Source organism: Malaya genurostris, chromosome 3, assembly GCF_030247185.1.
Source record: "Malaya genurostris strain Urasoe2022 chromosome 3, Malgen_1.1, whole genome shotgun sequence".
Lineage (NCBI taxonomy): Eukaryota > Metazoa > Arthropoda > Insecta > Diptera > Culicidae > Malaya > Malaya genurostris.
Genome location: NC_080572.1, coordinates 166,477,965 through 166,498,208, shown reverse-complemented (window position 1 = coordinate 166,498,208; position 20,244 = coordinate 166,477,965). Strand labels below are relative to the sequence as shown.

Sequence of the window (20,244 nt, the reverse complement as noted above, 5' to 3'; positions counted from 1 at the left end):
AGCTACTTTCGGGCCATTGATCAAGTTCGAAGATCAAATGGCTGTGACTTTTGGTTCCGGAGATATGATTGTATAAGTGACGTAACCGACAAAAAGCGTTGTATTTGAACGCGCTCAATTTTCTCAGAGATGGCTGAACCGATTTTAACAAACTTGGGCTCGTTTGAAAGCTACTGTCGGGCCATTGATCAAGTTCGAAGATCAAATGGTTGTGACTTTTGGTTCCAGATATATGATGGTATAAGTGACGTAACCGACAAAACACATTGATTTTTACCGCTTTTATATATATATATATATATATATATATATATATATATATATATATATATATATATATATATATATATATATATATATATATATATATATATATATATATATATATATATATATATATATATATATATATATATATATATATATATATATATATATATATATATATATATATATATATATATGGGTGCCAAAATTTTAGGATCACCTCTATTTTCGTTAAGTTGTAGTGCTCAAAAGTTTAAGCACCTCGAAAAAAGCCTTCGTGCAAAATTTGACCTAAATCGGACATGCGTAAGAGGTGCTGCCCGTTGGTAAAGGTTTGACAATTTTCGACCTTGAAAAAGCACCATAGAGGGGAGTACATGAAATTTCCAAAATCGAAATTTTTTTTGATGCCAAAACTCTTAAAACTGCATGAAACATCAAAATTTAGTGTCATCTCAAAAAAAATTTTTTTGAAAAAATCAACTTTCTGGGACTTAGAAAAATTTTCATATTTTTTCTAAGTCCCAAAAAAATGACTTTTTCAAAAAAATTTTTTTTCGAGATGACACTAAATCTCGACGTTTCATGCGATTCTAAGCCTTTTGGCATCAAAAATTTTTTTTCGATTTCGAAAATTTCATGTACTCCCCCCTATGGTGATTTTTCAAGATATATGAAAATTCCACTAAGTGGACTAAGAAAGCTTTTTGCCTTTCTCTATAGAAAGGTATTAGAATTGCTGGAAAAACCGACTTTCGAACGGAGCCTCGGAGACCCATAGTGTTATATACCATTCGACTCAGTTCGACGAGATCGGAAAATGTCTGTGTGTATGTGTGTGTGTGTGTGTGTGTGTGTGTGTGTGTGTGTGTGTGTGTGTGTGTGTGTGTGTGTGTGTGTGTGTGTGTGTGTGTATGTGTGTGTGTGTGTGTGTGTGTGCACTTTTAGAAGATATTTGAACGCGCTCAATTTTCTCAGAGATGGCTGAACCGATTTTAACAAACTTGGGCTCGTTTGAAAGCTATTGTCGGGCCATTGATCAAGTTCGAAGATCAAATGGCTGTGACTTTTGGTTCCGGAGATATGATTGTATAAGTGACGTAACCGACAAAAAGCGTTGTATTTGAACGCGCTCAATTTTCTCAGAGATGGCTGAACCGATTTTAACAAACTTGGGCTCGTTTGAAAGCTATTGTCGGGCCATTGATCAAGTTCGAAGATCAAATGGCTGTGACTTTTAGTTCCGGAGATATGATTGTATAAGTGACGTAACCGACAAAAAGCGTTGTATTTGAACGCGCTCAATTTTCTCAGAGATGGCTGAACCGATTTTAACAAACTTGGGCTCGTTTGAAAGCTACTGTCGGGCCATTGATCAAGTTCGAAGATCAAATGGTTGTGACTTTTGGTTCCAGATATATGATGGTATAAGTGACGTAACCGACAAAACACATTGATTTTTACCGCTCTTATATATATATATATATATATATATATATATATATATATATATATATATATATATATATATATATATATATATATATATATATATATATATATATATATATATATATATATATATATATATATGGGTGCCAAAATTTTAGGATCACCTTTATTTTCGTTAAGTTGTAGTGCTCAAAAGTTTAAGCACCTCGAAAAAAGCCTTCGTGCAAAATTTGACCTAAATCGGACATGCGTAAGAGGTGCTGCCCGTTGGTAAAGGTTTGACAATTTTCGACCTTGAAAAAGCACCATAGAGGGGAGTACATGAAATTTCCAAAATCGAAATTTTTTTTGATGCCGAAACTCTTAAAACTGCATGAAACATCGAAATTTAGTGTCATCTCAAAAAAAATTTTTTTTGAAAAAATCAACTTTCTGGGACTTGGAAAAATTTTCATATTTTTTCTAAGTCCCAAAAAATTGACTTTTTCAAATAAATTTTTTTTCGAGGTGACACTAAATCTCGACGTTTCAATCGATTCTAAGCCTTTTGGCATCAAAATTTTTTTTTCGATTTCGAAAATTTCATGTACTCCCCCCTATGGTGATTTTTCAAGATATATGAAAATTCCACTAAGTGGACTAAGAAGGCTTTTTGCCTTTCTCTATAGAAAGGTATTAGAATTGCTGGAAAAACCGACTTTCGAACGGAGCCTCGGAGACCAATAGTGTTATATACCATTCGACTCAGTTCTACGAGATCGGAAAATGTCTGTGTGTATGTGTGTGTGTGTGTGTGTGTGTGTGTGTGTGTGTGTGTGTGTGTATGTGTGTCTGCACTTTTAGAAGATATTTGAACGCGCTCAATTTTCTCAGAGATGGCTGAACCGATTTTAACAAACTTGGGCTCGTTTGAAAGCTACTGTCGGGCCATTGATCAAGTTCGAAGATCAAATGGCTGTGACTTTTGGTTCCGGAGATATGATTGTATAAGTGACGTAACCGACAAAAAGCGTTGTATTTGAACGCGCTCAATTTTCTCAGAGATGGCTGAACCGATTTTAACAAACTTGGGCTCGTTTGAAAGCTACTGTCGGGCCATTGATCAAGTTCGAAGATCAAATGGCTGTGACTTTTGGTTCCGGAGATATGATTGTATAAGTGACGTAACCGACAAAAAGCGTTGTATTTGAACGCGCTCAATTTTCTCAGAGATGGCTGAACCGATTTTAACAAACTTGGGCTCGTTTGAAAGCTATTGTCGGGCCATTGATCAAGTTCGAAGATCAAATGGCTGTGACTTTTAGTTCCGGAGATATGATTGTATAAGTGACGTAACCGACAAAAAGCGTTGTATTTGAACGCGCTCAATTTTCTCAGAGATGGCTGAACCGATTTTAACAAACTTGGGCTCGTTTGAAAGCTACTGTCGGGCCATTGATCAAGTTCGAAGATCAAATGGTTGTGACTTTTGGTTCCAGATATATGATGGTATAAGTGACGTAACCGACAAAACACATTGATTTTTACCGCTCTTATATATATATATATATATATATATATATATATATATATATATATATATATATATATATATATATATATATATATATATATATATATATATATATATATATATATATATATATATATATATATATATATATATATATATATATATATATATATATATATATATATATATATATATGGGTTCCAAAATTTTAGGATCACCTCTATTTTCGTTAAGTTCTAGTGCTCAAAAGTTTAGGCACCTCGAAAAAAGCCTTCGTGCAAAATTTGACCTAAATCGGACATGCGTAAGAGGTGCTGCCCGTTGGTAAAGGTTTGACAATTTTCGACCTTGAAAAAGCACCATAGAGGGGAGTACATGAAATTTCCAAAATCGAAATTTTTTTTGATGCCGAAACTCTTAAAACTGCATGAAACATCGAAATTTAGTGTCATCTCAAAAAAAATTTTTTTTGAAAAAATCAACTTTCTGGGACTTAGAAAAATTTTCATATTTTTTCTAAGTCCCAAAAAATTGACTTTTTCAAAAAAATTTTTTTTCGAGATGACACTAAATCTCGACGTTTCATGCGATTCTAAGCCTTTTGGCATCAAAAATTTTTTTTCGATTTCGAAAATTTCATGTACTCCCCCCTATGGTGATTTTTCAAGATATATGAAAATTCCACTAAGTGGACTAAGAAGGCTTTTTTTAGATTAGCATCACTGATTACAAATAGGCAACGCAAATGTCAAGCACTGGTTTGGAAAAATGATGCTGACTGTGTGACATAAACACTGAAGCATGCTTTTGTGAACTACTCGAATCAATCTGAATCAATTGGTGTCAAAATTAGTATCCAAAATTATTTAATAAAAGTATGAAACATATTTTCATGAGACTGTTATGAAAGAAGAGAAAGGCATTATCACACCACTAGGTGGATTAAGAAGGGTTTTTAGATTAGCATCACTGATTACAAATAGGCAACGCAAATGTCAAGCACTGGTTTGGAAAAATGATGCTGACTGTGTGACATAAACACTGAAGCATGCTTTTGTGAACTACTCGAATCAATCTGAATCAATTGGTGTCAAAATTAGTATCCAAAATTATTTAATAAAAGTATGAAACATATTTTCATGAGACTGTTATGAAAGAAGAGAAAGGCATTATCACACCACTAGGTGGATTAAGAAGGGTTTTTTTATTTATTTCTAAGAATCATAAGAAAAATATTTCCTATGAAATTATAGGAACCATATGCACCCTGGCATGTTTATCTGGTGATATTCTCTTAATTGGCAGCCCCAATAGCTAAAATATTGTCTTGTACTGACATATTTCGTTCTGCACATCTTATGGTCGTGAAGGGGTTTACGCGTCCATTTAACGTGTAATGTGCATCGTCTGACATGATGATTTTTCACCAAAAAATGGCCTCGTTCTCGGGCATTTCGATGATCTTTTGGCGTTTACTGTTCTTTTGGTGTGTATTGTTCAAAGGGAAAATCGTCTTGGAATGACACTTTCATCGCGGTATGTCATTAGTCGATCAGAACATTCTGTCAAAAGCTATTGGGTTGCCTGATGCTTCCTCTTTAAATGACCCACCCTGTATTTAGTTGAAAGATATACATTCGTAGTATAACATTACTTCTGTTTATTGCATATTAATATTATTATACGGACTTGTGATATCGTTTGATTCCACCCATTAAATCCTGAATCTTTTTGGAAACCTTTCTCACTTTTTGCTCAGTCTTTCGATTTACCAACGTTTCGTTTTACTATTGATTAGTAATTTTCTATTGAACAATGATCAATACAATTCAGAACTCTTGTGCTTTTGGATGATTGGTAGTTATTAGCCGTTTTGGCGAACACTCGTTATCACAAACTTGTTGGTTAATCGTACCCATACTTGCCAACATTTTGCTATTCAAATCACAATTACAAATTACAAATCAAACAATTTGCTTTCCTAGAGAACTTCGACAACTTTTTGGTCTTGAAATGATCACCGACCTTGCCCTGTAGTAATGCGGTATAAAACTCTTGCCCAAAAAACTGTTTGAAGTAGAGTGCCTATAACCGGAGTGACGACATCTAATCCGTAATGTTAGCAACACTTCAAAACATTGAATTCGAAATGTTGGCACTTTCGTTAACTTCACATTGTATTCGACAGGTCGTTTGCTCGTTTGGAACAAAGCTGTCATTCCAAACGAACAGCTATCGTCATTCTGGTTATAGGAACTCTAGTTTGAAGTATGCTTTGACACTTGTTTCAAAATCATCACCTGCAGTCAAATTTTGTCGTACGGTTTACGCGGTCTTGCTTTTCAACTAGTTTACTGTCTCTCGTTCCTGTTTGGGGTTTTTATTATGTTGAACAACGTATATTCTTTAGTGTTTTGATCTTTCCTTATTATGCCTAAGAACTGCATTCCGCTGGAATTTGAAATTGTTACGCTTGTCGTCAGATCCTAGTTTCCATCATTTCGAAACGCTGCTTACAGTCGAACGAAGGGCTCATGAACGAAGGCATTGTCATGATAGACCGATTTTTTCAATTTTTTTCACGCACTTGTTGTTTTTTCGACTTATTTTTCGAAACAATGCTTTAGCCAAAACCATGAGTAGATTTTGCTGTGTGCATACTTTAGAAATAACGTTTATTTGCAAATAAATATAGTTATATATTTAGTTTAGATTGTATTTATAAGTCTTGAATGTACCGTTTGGATATCGCAAATCTGTTGATATCAAATATTACGTCTTACGGCTGTCGGAAAAAGAGTTTTGGAAATTTCAGCTGAAGTAGACTTTTCTCTGCTCCTAATAAATAGTTTTTTTTTCTGACGATGCTCACGACTGCTCTCCTGAACTTTTTTGAGGCACAATCATTTAAACATTTGTTGAACGACGTTTGAATCTTTTATGTCTTTAAAATTGTCTATCGGAAAACTATTATGTACTATTATGAACTTATGACTTATTAAAATGACGCAATTTCATTTGGATCCGACTTCCGGTTCCAGAATTTCAGGATGATATGCACCAAATTGTGAAAATAATGTCACTCATTTTTCTCGGAGATGGCTGAACCAATTTTCGCCATCTTAGAATCTACTGAAAGGTCTTACGATACCATAAGAAAATTCCAATTTTCATTCGGATCAAAGCTCTGCTTCCGGAGGTAAGGTGCTTAGTGTGAAAATATCAATTCCAAGCTAACTCTAGTGAATTTCTCTAGTTTGCAGGCCATGAGAGTCTGTAACCAAAGAAATCATTGATTTTATTAGCTGAATTTTATTCAAGTCCGACTACCAGTTCATTTTTTTCAATTTCGAGGAATTTCTCCTGTAATATGCAAGATAAAATGAATAATATGACAAAGGCAGCATTACACTGCTAGGTGGATTAAAACAGTTTTTTTTATCGGTTTTGTGTTTTTCTATGTCGAACAACAGTCATCAATAACGTCTAATTCAGCATTTTTAAATTGTGAATCGCTATAATTAGTTTTAGTTCTTTAATTTCTATTTAACATATAAACAAAAATTAGCCGATTATAAGGCGATGTAATTATAATTGAAACATTAATTATTTTTCAGTTTTATTGCGAATGCTGTGGACACTGGTATTTCCGTTGTTGTTCACTGTTCAGATGGATGGGACCGTACCGCACAAGTGTGTTCTCTAGCAGCGCTGATGTTAGATCCCTACTATCGCACCATCAAAGGATTTCAGGTAAGTTACACTTAAATGTTCATTCTCATGTTATGTTGGCTTTATTTTATCCTTTTTTGGAACATGAAATAATCTAACAGAACAAAATTTAAAAAAATGTTCTAAAATCAGTTTCGTTTGGCAAAATAAGAAAAAGTGACCTCATCAACTTGAATTTGAATTTGACGGGCCATTCTCTAACACGGCTGACAGTTTTGATCGTTACTTCACACCTTAAGTAACAGTTCTGCTTCGGGGTCGGTATAGAGCTTTCCATACCCTTATGGCAAATCATTTAACATAAGAGAGACATCAAATATCATCCTTTCAAAATCGTTCGTTTAAGGTAATCAGAGTAGTTTTAGCTACAGCATCCGCGATGTGTGTCGTTGTGTTTATTTTTGTTCAACCAATCCCAAGCCTCACTGTATGGCAGCGGTTTACAGAAAAAAAGATTTTTCCATGTGTTTATACATGCAAATAACTTTTGTCCAGTATTCAGGAAGGTGTTAACTCAATCGAATCCCAATGACTCACTTCCTATACAGAGCAAATCTTTTGCAATCAAATGGATTAAAACAATACAGTAAGAATTTTGATCTCTTGTAAATGACATGAAATCGACGCGTATTTGGTTTATGTTTTTCAGTTTTGTATATACGATTAACATTTTCTGATCATACAAATACTCCAGTTTGCATACAATGTCTTATGTCGTATCCAAACCTTCAGTATTCGGAACAGTCCATTACACCCTTGGGGAATGGTATGATATTGCACACATCTGAATATTTTCTATAGACGCTCCTACATAAACTAATAATAAGAATAGAAAGATTATTCATACCCAAACAGTTAACTCTTACTCATAAGACATATTTTGTTTTATGCGTCGAATTCTTTAAAGATGGATTTCAATTACCCAAATGTCATCATAGAAACACGACGAGGCATGAGATAGGAACTTGTGAGCACTTAGTTATCTCATCTTTTTGTTGACCAGCTACAGAATCGGTGATGTCAGTTTTTCCTGTGATAATTTTGCATTGAATCGATATATACTCGGAAATACAGCATAAGAAAATGGTTTGTCATGTACTTATTCTTTGTAAGCAACGAATGCAGTTGACAAAAATTAGATATCGTTGTCATTTAGATTGTAAATTTAGGCTAATGAAATAACATAAACGATATGTTAGCTCCGTGCGATTATTTCACTCTCACAGATAGCTCGAGTACAGTTCAATTACACACTTATGACGAAGGTTGGCGCGGTATTGCAAAAAAAAAAAAATAAAACAATTTTTTCTGTTTTTGTTATTTAGGCTCTCATCGAAAAGGACTGGCTTGCGTTTGGTCATAAGTTTAGCGATCGCTGTGGCCATATTCAAAATGATCCGAAAGAAGTCTCACCGGTGTTTACGCAGCTGTTGGATTGTGCCTGGCAATTGATACAACAACGAAATGATGCATTCGAATTCAACGAACGCTTTCTGTTGATTCTTCACGATCATGTGATGTCTTGTCAATATGGAACGTTCGTTGGTAACTGCGAAAAAGATCGGTTAGATTTGAGACTATCAGAAAAAACATTTTCGTTATGGGGGTTCATGTCGAATCATTTGAATGAGTACATCAATCCACTATATAAGCCGGAGATGGATGAAACAATTAGGCCTAATTTAGCTCCGCAGTGTATAAAGTTTTGGCGTGGCATGTATAGTCGATTTGAGAGTGGAATTCATCCGAGAGAGCCATTAGACGATTTGCTGGTTGCCAGCAAGGATCATTCAACTTCGTTGGATGACCACGTGCAGCTTTTAACGAAGGTAAAAGATACTATTCTTAATCTATACTTTTGCATAAACTGATAAGATTATTTCCATCGGTATTAATCACATCAATTTACTCACAGCGTATCAATAGCTTCAAAAATATGATTTCAAAGTCGGCAAAAAGATTACAAGGAACCAAATATGCTGATAATCGAAACATAGAGGTGAACGACAATCGATACAATTACGACAAGCGACTGAGTGAACTCTCCTGTGCGGATGATGATCATCCTCTCAAGGCTTCTAATCTCTCCTATAAAAGTCTGAATGTATGTACACATAGATCTAGAACATATTTCTGTAAATTGATGTTTTATTTTCATTCCATCATATACAGTCAACTGAAACAAACGACAATTCAGTAGTATCACATCAACTGTCTGACGAGATGAACTCGGTAGCCATCGAGTGGAAACCGTTACGAAGTGTTGCCAACTGTCCATCCTGTACGATACCGTTTGATCAGATCAGCAAAAAGGTAGGTAATGCTCCATGCTCCTCGTGTAATACACATCCAACTTCGGCCAACGTTTAGATAAATTTTCAATAATGGTTCTCTCACTAAAGCAGAACCACTGTTGGAAGTGTGGAGAAGTGTTTTGCAGCCGCTGCATTGACAAAACCGTTGCTTTGGCCGGCCATAACAGCGGTAGCCTGGTGCCAGTCTGTCGGAATTGCTTCCGGGATTCACAGCAAGGCACTCCTTAGGTATATACATGAAATCAACATTCCTATTGTTAGTACTGTTGGGTTTCTCTTACTAAGTACCTACGTCCCTGACCGCTCGTTTGATATTCTGGTCGATGCTTTCCTTTGGTTCCCCACCGTGACCTGTTAGCTTTTAAGTGTCTCCATCGCATAAATTTCCTAATGTCACGTATTGGATAGATTATTTAGCTCGAATGTAAAAAAGCAGGTAGAAATGCAAATGCAAGTATGAGTATAATTAAAGTAACTTGAAGGCTGTTCAACCTAGCAGAATGTATTATACTATGTGAATGTGATATTCCTTTATACCTGAAAAGAATAATTTGAAATGAATTACAAAAGATACGTTTTATTCATTCATTGATTGATTGAGACTCCAGAATGTGATTGTGTGAGACAGTTGAAGTAACAGAAGGAGAATCCTTAATCATAATCTATTTTTGTCATTCGACATTAAACATAGAAAAGCTAAAATTATGTTGCTTGCTCAATATGTGCTATTAAAAGTATAATACAAGAAATAAAATAATAACCTATGAATCTAATGATAATCTATAATTATGCTGACTAAGTTAGTCACAGCTATGTTTTGTAGTACTTTTCACATCACATGTAATACAGCTCATGCACAATAAAGTAATAAGTTGTATTTCGAGCAAAGCAAAATAGTTGTAAAATTTGTTACTGACATGAAGGTAAACAGTTGAAAAAAAGAAATATATTTGTAGTCATAATGAGAAATAATTAAAACGTCTTTTAATGTTTGAAAGAAAATCGTTCGAAATTATCTTATCCTTATCTTAATCTTTTGTAACAAAACTACTACAAAACCTTGACACTAAAATAAAAGTTGAAGACATCCGAATTACACGCATTCCATACCAAAACATTTCGGTTACGTTACTTACATGAACCACAAAGAACAGACACCCAATTTAGTAAATTTCTTACTCGATTTTTGACACAAATTCATTTAGATTGATTTGGTTAATTCACAAAAGTATAATTCAACACTTACGTTGTATATTCGACAACATCCTGGAAATCAAAACTATCAGCAATAATACATTTAAATGTGAGTTTGGGTTGCCGATTCATTGTATAGGGCGCTGATCTTACAAACCAGTTGTAGTATGTTCGAGTCCCGTCATGGAAGGATTCTTAATGTCAGTAGGATCGTAGTAGTCGCCATGCAATGATTATGTACGATAAGAATCGGTAGCAAAGTCTGTTAAAACAGAAAGGCCAAATTCCGCAGAAGAAATCTAATACCAGTACTTTACTTCTTACATTTGAATGTGATTATCGGTTAGTTTCTGTAAAAAATGTGCCCATAGAAAAACGTTTTCTTGGTTATGTCACTTAAACCATTATACCTCCTGAACTAGAAGTATTACAGTCTGTTACATAAGAGCGTGGTCACTGATGTGAGAAAATCGAAAGACTCAACACGAAAATACGTTTGAATATTGTTTTATTAGATTTACTTTATTTATTTACTATTTACACACATGCAAATACATTAATAGTAAGTCCAATCCTCTTCAGCGTTAATAATGGCTTGACACCTTCGAGGCATACTTTGAGCGAGATTTTTCCCGTATTCTTCTGAAAACGACCTACAAATTTTGGGAATTTGGCGAATTTACTGATTCATATTGTGTATTCGGTTCTTTTTAAGCTTCATCTTCATTTGAGCCCAAATGTTCTCAATTGGATTGGCATAGGGCGATTGAGATGGCCAATCCATTGTGGGACCATTCGGGAACCTTCGAAGTGTACACGGTACTCATTTTGGAAAAATGCTGAGCTCGAATTGTAAACAATAGTCAGCTGATTTATTCTCGCATTACATGAAGGACACTACTGCACTTTGTGTTATAAAAAAATTACACCATTCCAATTTACCGACGGCGAGTAATCGTGACCACGCTCTTTTGTAACAGACTGTAACCATATGGTCGCACTTGATCCACAACCCAACATTGGTGTCCAGTGAGCCTAAATTTATTGGGATCAATTTGAGAGCAATTTGAACAGAAAGAAACATATTCCATTTGATTGGTTACGTCACTTATACCTATACTTATATTATATTATTCGAAATTTATACTTATATTATTCGAAATTTATTTGATTCTTCTAAATTCTACGGTAGAACTACAAAATTGCACACATGAAATTTTCTTTAATGCAAGCATGTGTCATGAATATACTTTGACTCCATTAAGTTTGCCATAAGTGAAGCTGTCATCCAGTGAACATGCACACAGTGAGAAATTTATTATAAGGTGTCATGAAAAAGGTAATCATTGCTGATTAAAAAACCCTTATGAATATTAATTAAAATTCAAAGGCACTCGAATTATTACTTGGGTATATGTACAAGAACAAGGGATAGTCCTTTGGGTTTGTTCTGCTAGGTTGAGATGGCTTTAATTTGAACTGCTTTAAGCACTGATGAGCCGAAGGCGAAACGTAAAGATACAGAAAAAAAATATATGCTTTTTGCATAAACCAACAAAACTCCTAAATGTATTCAACTATTGCCAGAATGCCACCCCTGATCATAATCATGTAGTATGCGATGATAGAGGTCTTTCAGCACCTCGAATGCGGAAAATCAACAGAACTCCGCTTCTCATGAATAGCGAACGGCGCATAAAAATCCACAGGAGGCCCATTTGCTGATGAGCACAGAACCCTTTGTTTGATTTTGTGGAGAGGCTTATGTATATGGAATTGTCGTCTCTTTTAGCGGATTCGTATTTTGAATTCGCACTGCTATATAGAAAACAAAGACGTAGTCCTACGTCAAAATGAGCAATAACAATGCAATGAATAGTAATTCTCACACGCACATTTTATTAAATTTGGATTTTCCAATAGAAAATTTTCGGGCATAGCAATTCCTCTAATAAAGCAATTTTTTGTGGATGGAAATTTTTGGACCTCCTCGATGAGAAATCAATCACGAAAAATGTCATATTTATTCAAGCTAAAGTTTCAAAATGCGCACTGTAAACGACGCAAAATCAGCGCATTTTTTTTTTTGCTTTTGGTTAATTACACTTTTGCTCTTCAAGTGATTCGAAGGTTTGTTCTCTGTTTGAATTTGCTCTTTGGTAGATCCAAGTGTACATCCAAAACCGAGAAGAGGGCACTAAATTTCTATTTGAGCTGTTAGTAGAATATTCTCACTAATAGTACTGTTGTTGTAGCGTTTTTTTTTAAAATTTTAATGAGGTAAAATTAAATTATTAAGATTTAAATTGGGTGTTCAGCCACAAGTGGTTGTACCACAAGTTATACCGTTGAATTCCACTATGTCACGTCATTACACTCTCACAAAGTCACTATTTTCACAGTCACTATTTTTCCGAAAGTGTATCAAACGTTATAATACAGATACGTATTTCGGAATGTTATTTACATCCTTCTTCAATGTATCGGTTTTATAAGTTTATTAGTTAAGTTAGTTAAGTTTTGCTCATTAAAAATAATTGTTTCGGCGCTTTATTTTAAATGGCTGTAGAGTTGCAGTTTCATGTAAATAAATGATAATGATTACGGTGGCATTTCAACGAATTTTTGTTTGAGTTTAATACTAATCTGAAACTTAATTTAATTTAAATAGTTTTCCCGGAGATTTGTAAGAAAATCATTGTTTGATAAATTGATTATTCAACAAATTTTTACCGATTCCTTCATGTTTTGGCGCTCCCTGGATGTTGTCACCCGAGGCGGTCGCCTCACTCGCTTTACCCTAATTACGACTCTGGCATCCTAAGTTTGTAGAAATGGGTTTGGCCATTTCAAAGAAGATTGAGCGAACAGAAAACATGCGGTTTGTCCTTTACTTCACTTATACCATTATATCTCCTAAACCGGAAGCGCTAGCCAATTGATCATCGAATTTGTTTTACAGTCCAAGAGTAGCTTCCAAATACACCTAAGCTTACTGAAATCGGTCCAGCCATCTTCGAGAAAATCAAGTGGAGAGGAAAATTTTTGAAAGGTACACATAAACATTCGCCGATTTCTTCGAGCTGAGCCGAATGATATAACACTAGGTCTGCAGAGCTCTGATCAAAAGTCGCTTTCTCTACCATTCTATTATCTTTCTATCAGGAATCAGAATTAATTGGCTCAAGTGGCACGTTTCCCTGGTTATTTGGAGGTTTGTGCCTTGCCGTGACTTATCTTAATCTGTGAACTGTGAAGTGGGTGAGGTGAGAAAAGCGCTGAAAACAAAAAAAACGTTCTCCATCCCCGAAAGGATGCTGAACGATTTGCAGGAGCCAAAAAGTGCACTTAATATAACCTTCAACCCGGAGAAGACTTAGACATTTTACATAAGCGACAACGATTCGCAATATGTATGAACAGTAGTAAATTCGGCACCCTACACGTATTTAAGTTTTGATAATATTTATTCTTCTGCCTATTGACACCTAAGACGAGGCAAGGCAGCTCACGTTACGATTTCGGAGCCAAGCTTGGGATCAACTTTGACGTGTTTGGTGTTCTACTGTTTTCTCATTCTCATTCTTCTCATCGTATTCCGTAATGTTTGCAGCAAGATTAGTGAAAATACCGAAAGGAAATTTAAAGGGGGGGGGGAATCAATCTTCAGTTCAGCAACGGCATCACATTCAACATAAAGCAAAGTCTTGGCATTACATTCCTTTGGTGGAATTTGGCCTTTCTGTTTCAACAGACTTCGCAGCCGATTCTTAGTGTACAGAATCATTGCATGGCTAGTACTATGGATCCTACTGATACTGAGAATCCTTCCAGGTCGGGGCTCGAACATACGACAACTGGCTTGTAAGACCAGCGTCCTATGCGTTGAACCGCCAACCCGGGACATTCAACATAGTGCTGCTATTTTGGAGCGAACGAGTTTGACTTTTCTTTCCCCTTCTTCTATGTACGAGATTGGATGCGGAATCGCCTGAGGACGCCATGCTCACTAAAAATGATTTTACCAATGATTTGTTCGGGAAATGTGAGAGCTGGATATCTTGTTAATATGATGTCTTTGCATATAGGCAACTATTATTAACAACTCAGCAGGACCCATGGAAAGCAAATAAAATACGAGTAAGAAGCCAGCTGTCTCGTCTTGTCTTAGATTGACACTACCTACAGTACCCACATTATCATATGGTGGATGCGTATATCAATCTTAACTGTTCTAATTATACGAGTCTGCAAAACAAACCCGCTAATTGAACTGATATAAAATGGTTTCAGTTTAGCACCTTGTTGTGAAACATATATAGATAAAATGGTATAACCTACTGCAAATTCTTTAAAGCAGTTCAGCTTACTTTATTCATTAGGATGTATAAATTGTAAAACTCCGAGATTTTAGGCCAAACACAAACATTTCTTGCACACCCTTCCACTTGGAAACCTTTCCTTTCTCAAACGCGTACCCCACAGTCAATTGTTCAAAAATATATGCATTGGTAATTGAACTAATAAATTTGTTCATGCATCAAAACCTACAAAATTGAATAGTTTTGAGGCCAGTCTTCAAAGTTTCATCCCATTCTCACGTCGTGAGGGTTTGAAGTTTAAAGCATAACCATGTAATTCTGGAAACTGAAATCGGACCCGGAAAAACCACTTATTCGAATCTTAGTTCGGGATGCAAAATCGGTCTAGTCATCTCTGAAAAATTGAAAAACACTATTTCCTGTTCTTCCGGAACCAAAACTTCGGGGCCACGTGGACTTTTATGACGTTTCTCGACCGCTTCGCATTATCAAGAGTTTCTTGAGTGTAACCAGTTGTACTTTTTTTTACTGAGCATTTATGTTTGCAAAAAAATTGAGATTCGATTCGAGAATGTAAGCGGTGAGGTAGGCCATTCTTTTAATTATAAGAGATGAGGCAAATTCTTGTGACATCGCTCCTGTGCCAATAAGGTACACACAGAAAAAAAAATGTAAAAATAATTAAATTTGGGGTTCACAGATTTCACAGATCTATTTCATTGAAATAGCGACAAAAGAAAATTGAGTTTGACATTGCATATATTGTTGCTTGAAACTGCAAAATAAGATGATCAATTTTTCTCATCGGATTGGTTTATTTCAATCAATGTTGTGATAAAAATTACAAATAATTTACTTGTGCGTTTTTGTAAATTTATTGACTATTTAACAGTAAATTCAATTTGAAAAATGAATTTAAAACGATTAGTTATTTCAACTAACGATTTTGTTTGTTAGAATCGTGCATTTTTGTTAGTTTTCGAGAATGAAGTGTATTCAATCAAACTAATTTCCAAAGTCATATTGGATACTACTTTTATTTCGATTTATATTTATTTTCAAACTTATAAAAAACAAGCTTCCGATATATAATGGAAGCTTTGAAGAAATTTCTATTATGGTTCCGCAATAATCGAAAGAGGGAATGATCAAAGAGAGACTTTCATTTGCAGCTAGGCCTGTTTGTCGTGGAATGATAGAATTATTCAAATATCACAATCAAGTCCTGATGTATTCTTTGTCATAGTATCCAATAATTCGGTTCTCCATCAGTTTGGTCAAGATAGAAACAACATACGAACATACTTTGCCCGCGAAAATTCAAAATTCGCTACACCTTTTGAACAAACCTCGTATGTTTCAAATTACATGTGATGATGTTTTGGACGTATAAAAAATATTCAGATTCTTGTCCATCAACTAGCGCTGATTTTGTTGGATTCCGTCAAATTACCTCTTTTACGTGTTTCGTCTTCATCTTAATTCTAACCTTCGGATGAGACATCTTTTGTTTGAGTTTATACATATTCTCCCTGTTGTGACTGCGGGATATGAATTTCCCGTTTAAGCCGACTCAAAATGTTACACAGTCTAAATTTCTGCGAATGTAAATCTACTTCCAATACTCGCTTTGCATGCATGGCTTCGCTAGGAGATTGGTAGTACCTATTATCTTTCTCCGGATAGTACCAGCGTATAAGCTGTGTGAAACCCGACGAAAAAAATAGTCAATTAGTCAATAATAGATCCACTGGATTCCTGCTTTCATGTTGTAAAAAGCGACAATTGCAGGAGTTTCTCGTTTTCTACTCTCGATTACCACGATTACGATTACTCGATTATTTCAATATTTCAAATCTGGAGACTTGTTTTACTAAACTATCATAAACTATATTAACCAACAATTATTGTTTTAATAATTATTCTTAATTATACAAAAGAATTCTTTCTTATCTATTGTCTAGCAGAATTGTTTTTCTTGCTTTATGTCGTTTCTCGTCTTTTATGACTTTAAATTGCATGAATCATATTCACCATTTTTAATTAGCAATGTTTTTGGTAGTCCTTGCGCGTTCTGCGGTCCCGGGTTGGCGATTCAATGCATAGGACACTGGTCTTACAAGCCAGTTGTCGTATGTTCGAGCCCCGATCTGGAAGGATTCTTAGTGTCAGTGGGATCCATAGTACTAGCCATGCAATGATTTTGTACGCTAAGAATCGGCTACGAAGTCTGTTGAAACAGAAAGGTCAAATTCCACAAAAGAAATGTAATACCAAGACTTTGCTTTGCGCGTTTTGCGATAGCATTTAACAATACCTTTTGACCTACGTTTAGCACCTGTGAATACAGTTTCGATTAATAAGCATCTTTAACGCGGAACATACTAAGTCGCACGCGAATGCTACCATCACTGAAATGTAAACTAACAAATATCAAAGGAAAATCGAATTAATTGGTGTGCAGAGAACACAAAGCTAGAATTATGTTCATATGGTATGAACTTAGCTTATCATATTGTTGAGAGTAACGCCATTACAACAGCGTTGGCTTCAGGAACTAGCATTCATAGCAGAGAGTTGAGTATATATAACGCGTTTTTTATAACAGCCAAAAAGCCATCTGTCAACTTCCACTTTCGAAAGAAATTTTGCAGGCGAGATATGAAAAATAGAGTATTAAATTCAACACCAGACGAAAGAGAAAACTTTTCTCTGCCGTTTACTATTATGACTTACTCTCAGCGAGTGCCGAGTCATTCGAAATTACTATTCAAAGTGATTGTTGATGGACGGCTTATTGGCCGTTATAAAAAAAAACGCGTGATATATACAGGGTGATTTTTTAAGAGCTTGAGAACTTTTTTAAACAATAAAACGCATAAAATTTGCAAAATCTCATCGGTTCTTTATTTTAAACGTTAGATTGGTACATGACATTTACTTTTTGAAGATAATTTCATTTAAATGTTGACCGCGGCTGCGTCTTAGGTGGTCCATTCGGAAAATCCGCTTTTTTATCGACAAATTTTGTTCAGCGATGAGGCTCATTTCTGGTTGAATGGCTACGTAAATAAGCAAAATTGCCGCATTTGGAGTGAAGAGCAACCAGAAGCCGTTCAAGAACTGCCCATGCATCCCGAAAAATGCACTGTTTGGTGTGGTTTGTACGCTGGTGGAATCATTGGACCGTATTTTTTCAAAGATGCTGTTGGACGCAACGTTACAGTGAATGGCGATCGCTATCGTTCGATGCTAACAAACTTTTTGTTGCCAAAAATGGAAGAACTGAACTTGGTTGACATGTGGTTTCAACAAGATGGCGCTACATGCCACACAGCTCGCGATTCTATGGCCATTTTGAGGGAAAACTTCGGAGAACAATTCATCTCAAGAAATGGACCGGTAAGTTGGCCACCAAGATCATGCGATTTGACGCCTTTAGACTATTTTTTGTGGGGCTACGTCAAGTCTAAAGTCTACAGAAATAAGCCAGTAACTATTCCAGCTTTGGAAGACAACATTTCCGAAGAAATTCGGGCTATTCCGGCCGAAATGCTCGAAAAAGTTGCCCAAAATTGGACTTTCCGAATGGACCACCTAAGACGCAGCCGCGGTCAACATTTAAATGAAATTATCTTCAAAAAGTAAATGTCATGTACCAATCTAACGTTTAAAATAAAGAACCGATGAGATTTTGCAAATTTTATGCGTTTTATTGTTTAAAAAAGTTCTCAAGCTCTTAAAAAATCACCCTTTACAAGTCGACCTACATTCGGGCCTGGTCGGTGACGGTGGTGGTACTGATAACACTATTCTGGTGTTACCAGAGGATGTACATTGAAAGATAAATTTCCAATCCCAGGATCCATCATCTAGAAATTCTATGATGACACAGAAAATATGATGACACGTTCAATAAAAAATATGCACAGATCGGTAAATAAATCTGTACAACGGAAAAACTGAGGCTACAGCTTTCAGATTACAACATCTGTAACCAAGAAGTCACTAAGCCACAGTGATTGCAAAGGTTTTTGTCGTGAATACGACTTACTTTACTATGGGGTGCCTTTTCAAAATTTACCCTCTGAGAGAGTGATAAGTTTTTGATCGTGAATATCTCTTGTTGTATCTAACGAATCAACATAATTTTTGCTACACCCCATCGGAAATATGATCACAATTTTTTGATAAAATTTTCAGTTGTGTGACATAATCTCAAATAATTCAAAATTAAACTTTTCTGAAATTTTTGGTATAAACGAGTATCAAAGGGGATAATCCATAAGGCGCGTTTGCCTTGCTCGTATTTTTAAAGCTCATAGCTCAGTGATTTGTGAAAGGATTTATATAATCTAACTACCAATAGAATCGAAATTTTTCCACTTAAGCGTGTATAGCAAAAGCATTGAAGTATTTCAATAGTACACTATTGAAAAACCTGTCTCATTTGACCCATATGAGTTCCTCAATTTGGTCCTTCTGAATGCTAGAAATGAATCCCTACAGCATATTGATAGTTGATTTCAATAAATTATGCAAATCCGAAATGAAACAATCGACATTAAAATTCTGTATGCGGCTATTTTTATAGCCGTTAGGACCGCCCATTAGTGATAAAGCTACAAACGAAATCAGGTAAAAACAAGCCTCTCAACAAAAATTGAATCAGTTTGGATTCTATCGCCACTGCGAGCAAATGTATTTTGTGTCGTTTGCAAAACTAGTTTCGCTTCCGACAAGAGCGATTACGTCACAGCTGCGTCATTTGCATAGGTGAAAAAGCAACGGTGGAGAGCATTACACAAAATCAGCCGTTCTAATGGCTCTAAAAGTTCTCTAAAGAACTATTAGGATTTGTTGTTCGCGAATCGAAAGGAAATATCCTCAGATTAGTGCAAATCTAGAACAGTTTGGTTAGATTTGTGCACTTTTCGCTGTGTGAAATTCACAGTAATCGAGATCAAGTGAAGCCTTCTTTGTTTTTGCGAAAAATGTGGAAAAGGGGATGCTTGCATAATTCATACCATTGATCAACTCATTGATATTCGGAAGTGTTTAGGAACATGTCAGTTGTTTTCGTATTCACGACATCCAGTTATGTCTCTGACATTACCCACCCGCCTTTTTTTATCGGATTTTCTGACCTTTTCCAGTTCAGTCTCATCTCTGCAAACACTTTTGTTTGTACTACTTGAGTATATTGCATATTGGTGTAGGTTTATGTCCGCAGCTACAAATAGCTTTACGGAGTATCAGTTTCTGGGGAAATTCAATGGGTTAAAGTCGAAAGACAAAAAATCAAAGTTATGTTTTGTTCCATACAGTTTAAGAATGAAACAAATCTAAATTTAAGTAACAGGCTAGGACTTTTGATCGAAGGAGTTTATTTATGATTTTTCCTGGATAATCGTGCAGCGACAGTACAAAGCGAAAGCGACTGCTCAAA

The 20,244-nt window shown here is 35.4% G+C and overlaps 1 protein-coding gene across 3 annotated transcripts in view; it reads left to right on the top strand.

Annotated features, from left to right (window-relative positions):
* The window catches only part of LOC131434977 (myotubularin-related protein 8), a 52,754-nt gene extending 42,499 nt beyond the window's left edge, over nt 1-10,255 (top strand). For 2 of the 3 annotated variants that reach the window (XM_058602362.1, XM_058602360.1), the window contains exons 6-10: nt 6,850-6,985; nt 8,290-8,793; nt 8,880-9,068; nt 9,137-9,277; nt 9,367-10,255. In XM_058602362.1, coding sequence (XP_058458345.1) covers nt 6,850-6,985; nt 8,290-8,793; nt 8,880-9,068; nt 9,137-9,277; nt 9,367-9,507 — 1,111 coding nt within the window. In that variant the 3' untranslated portion in view covers nt 9,508-10,255. The remainder of the gene's footprint in view (nt 1-6,849; nt 6,986-8,289; nt 8,794-8,879; nt 9,069-9,136; nt 9,278-9,366) is intronic. The other variant, XM_058602361.1, reaches the window with a different exon arrangement.
* Nucleotides 10,256-20,244: the final 9,989 nt, after the last annotated feature.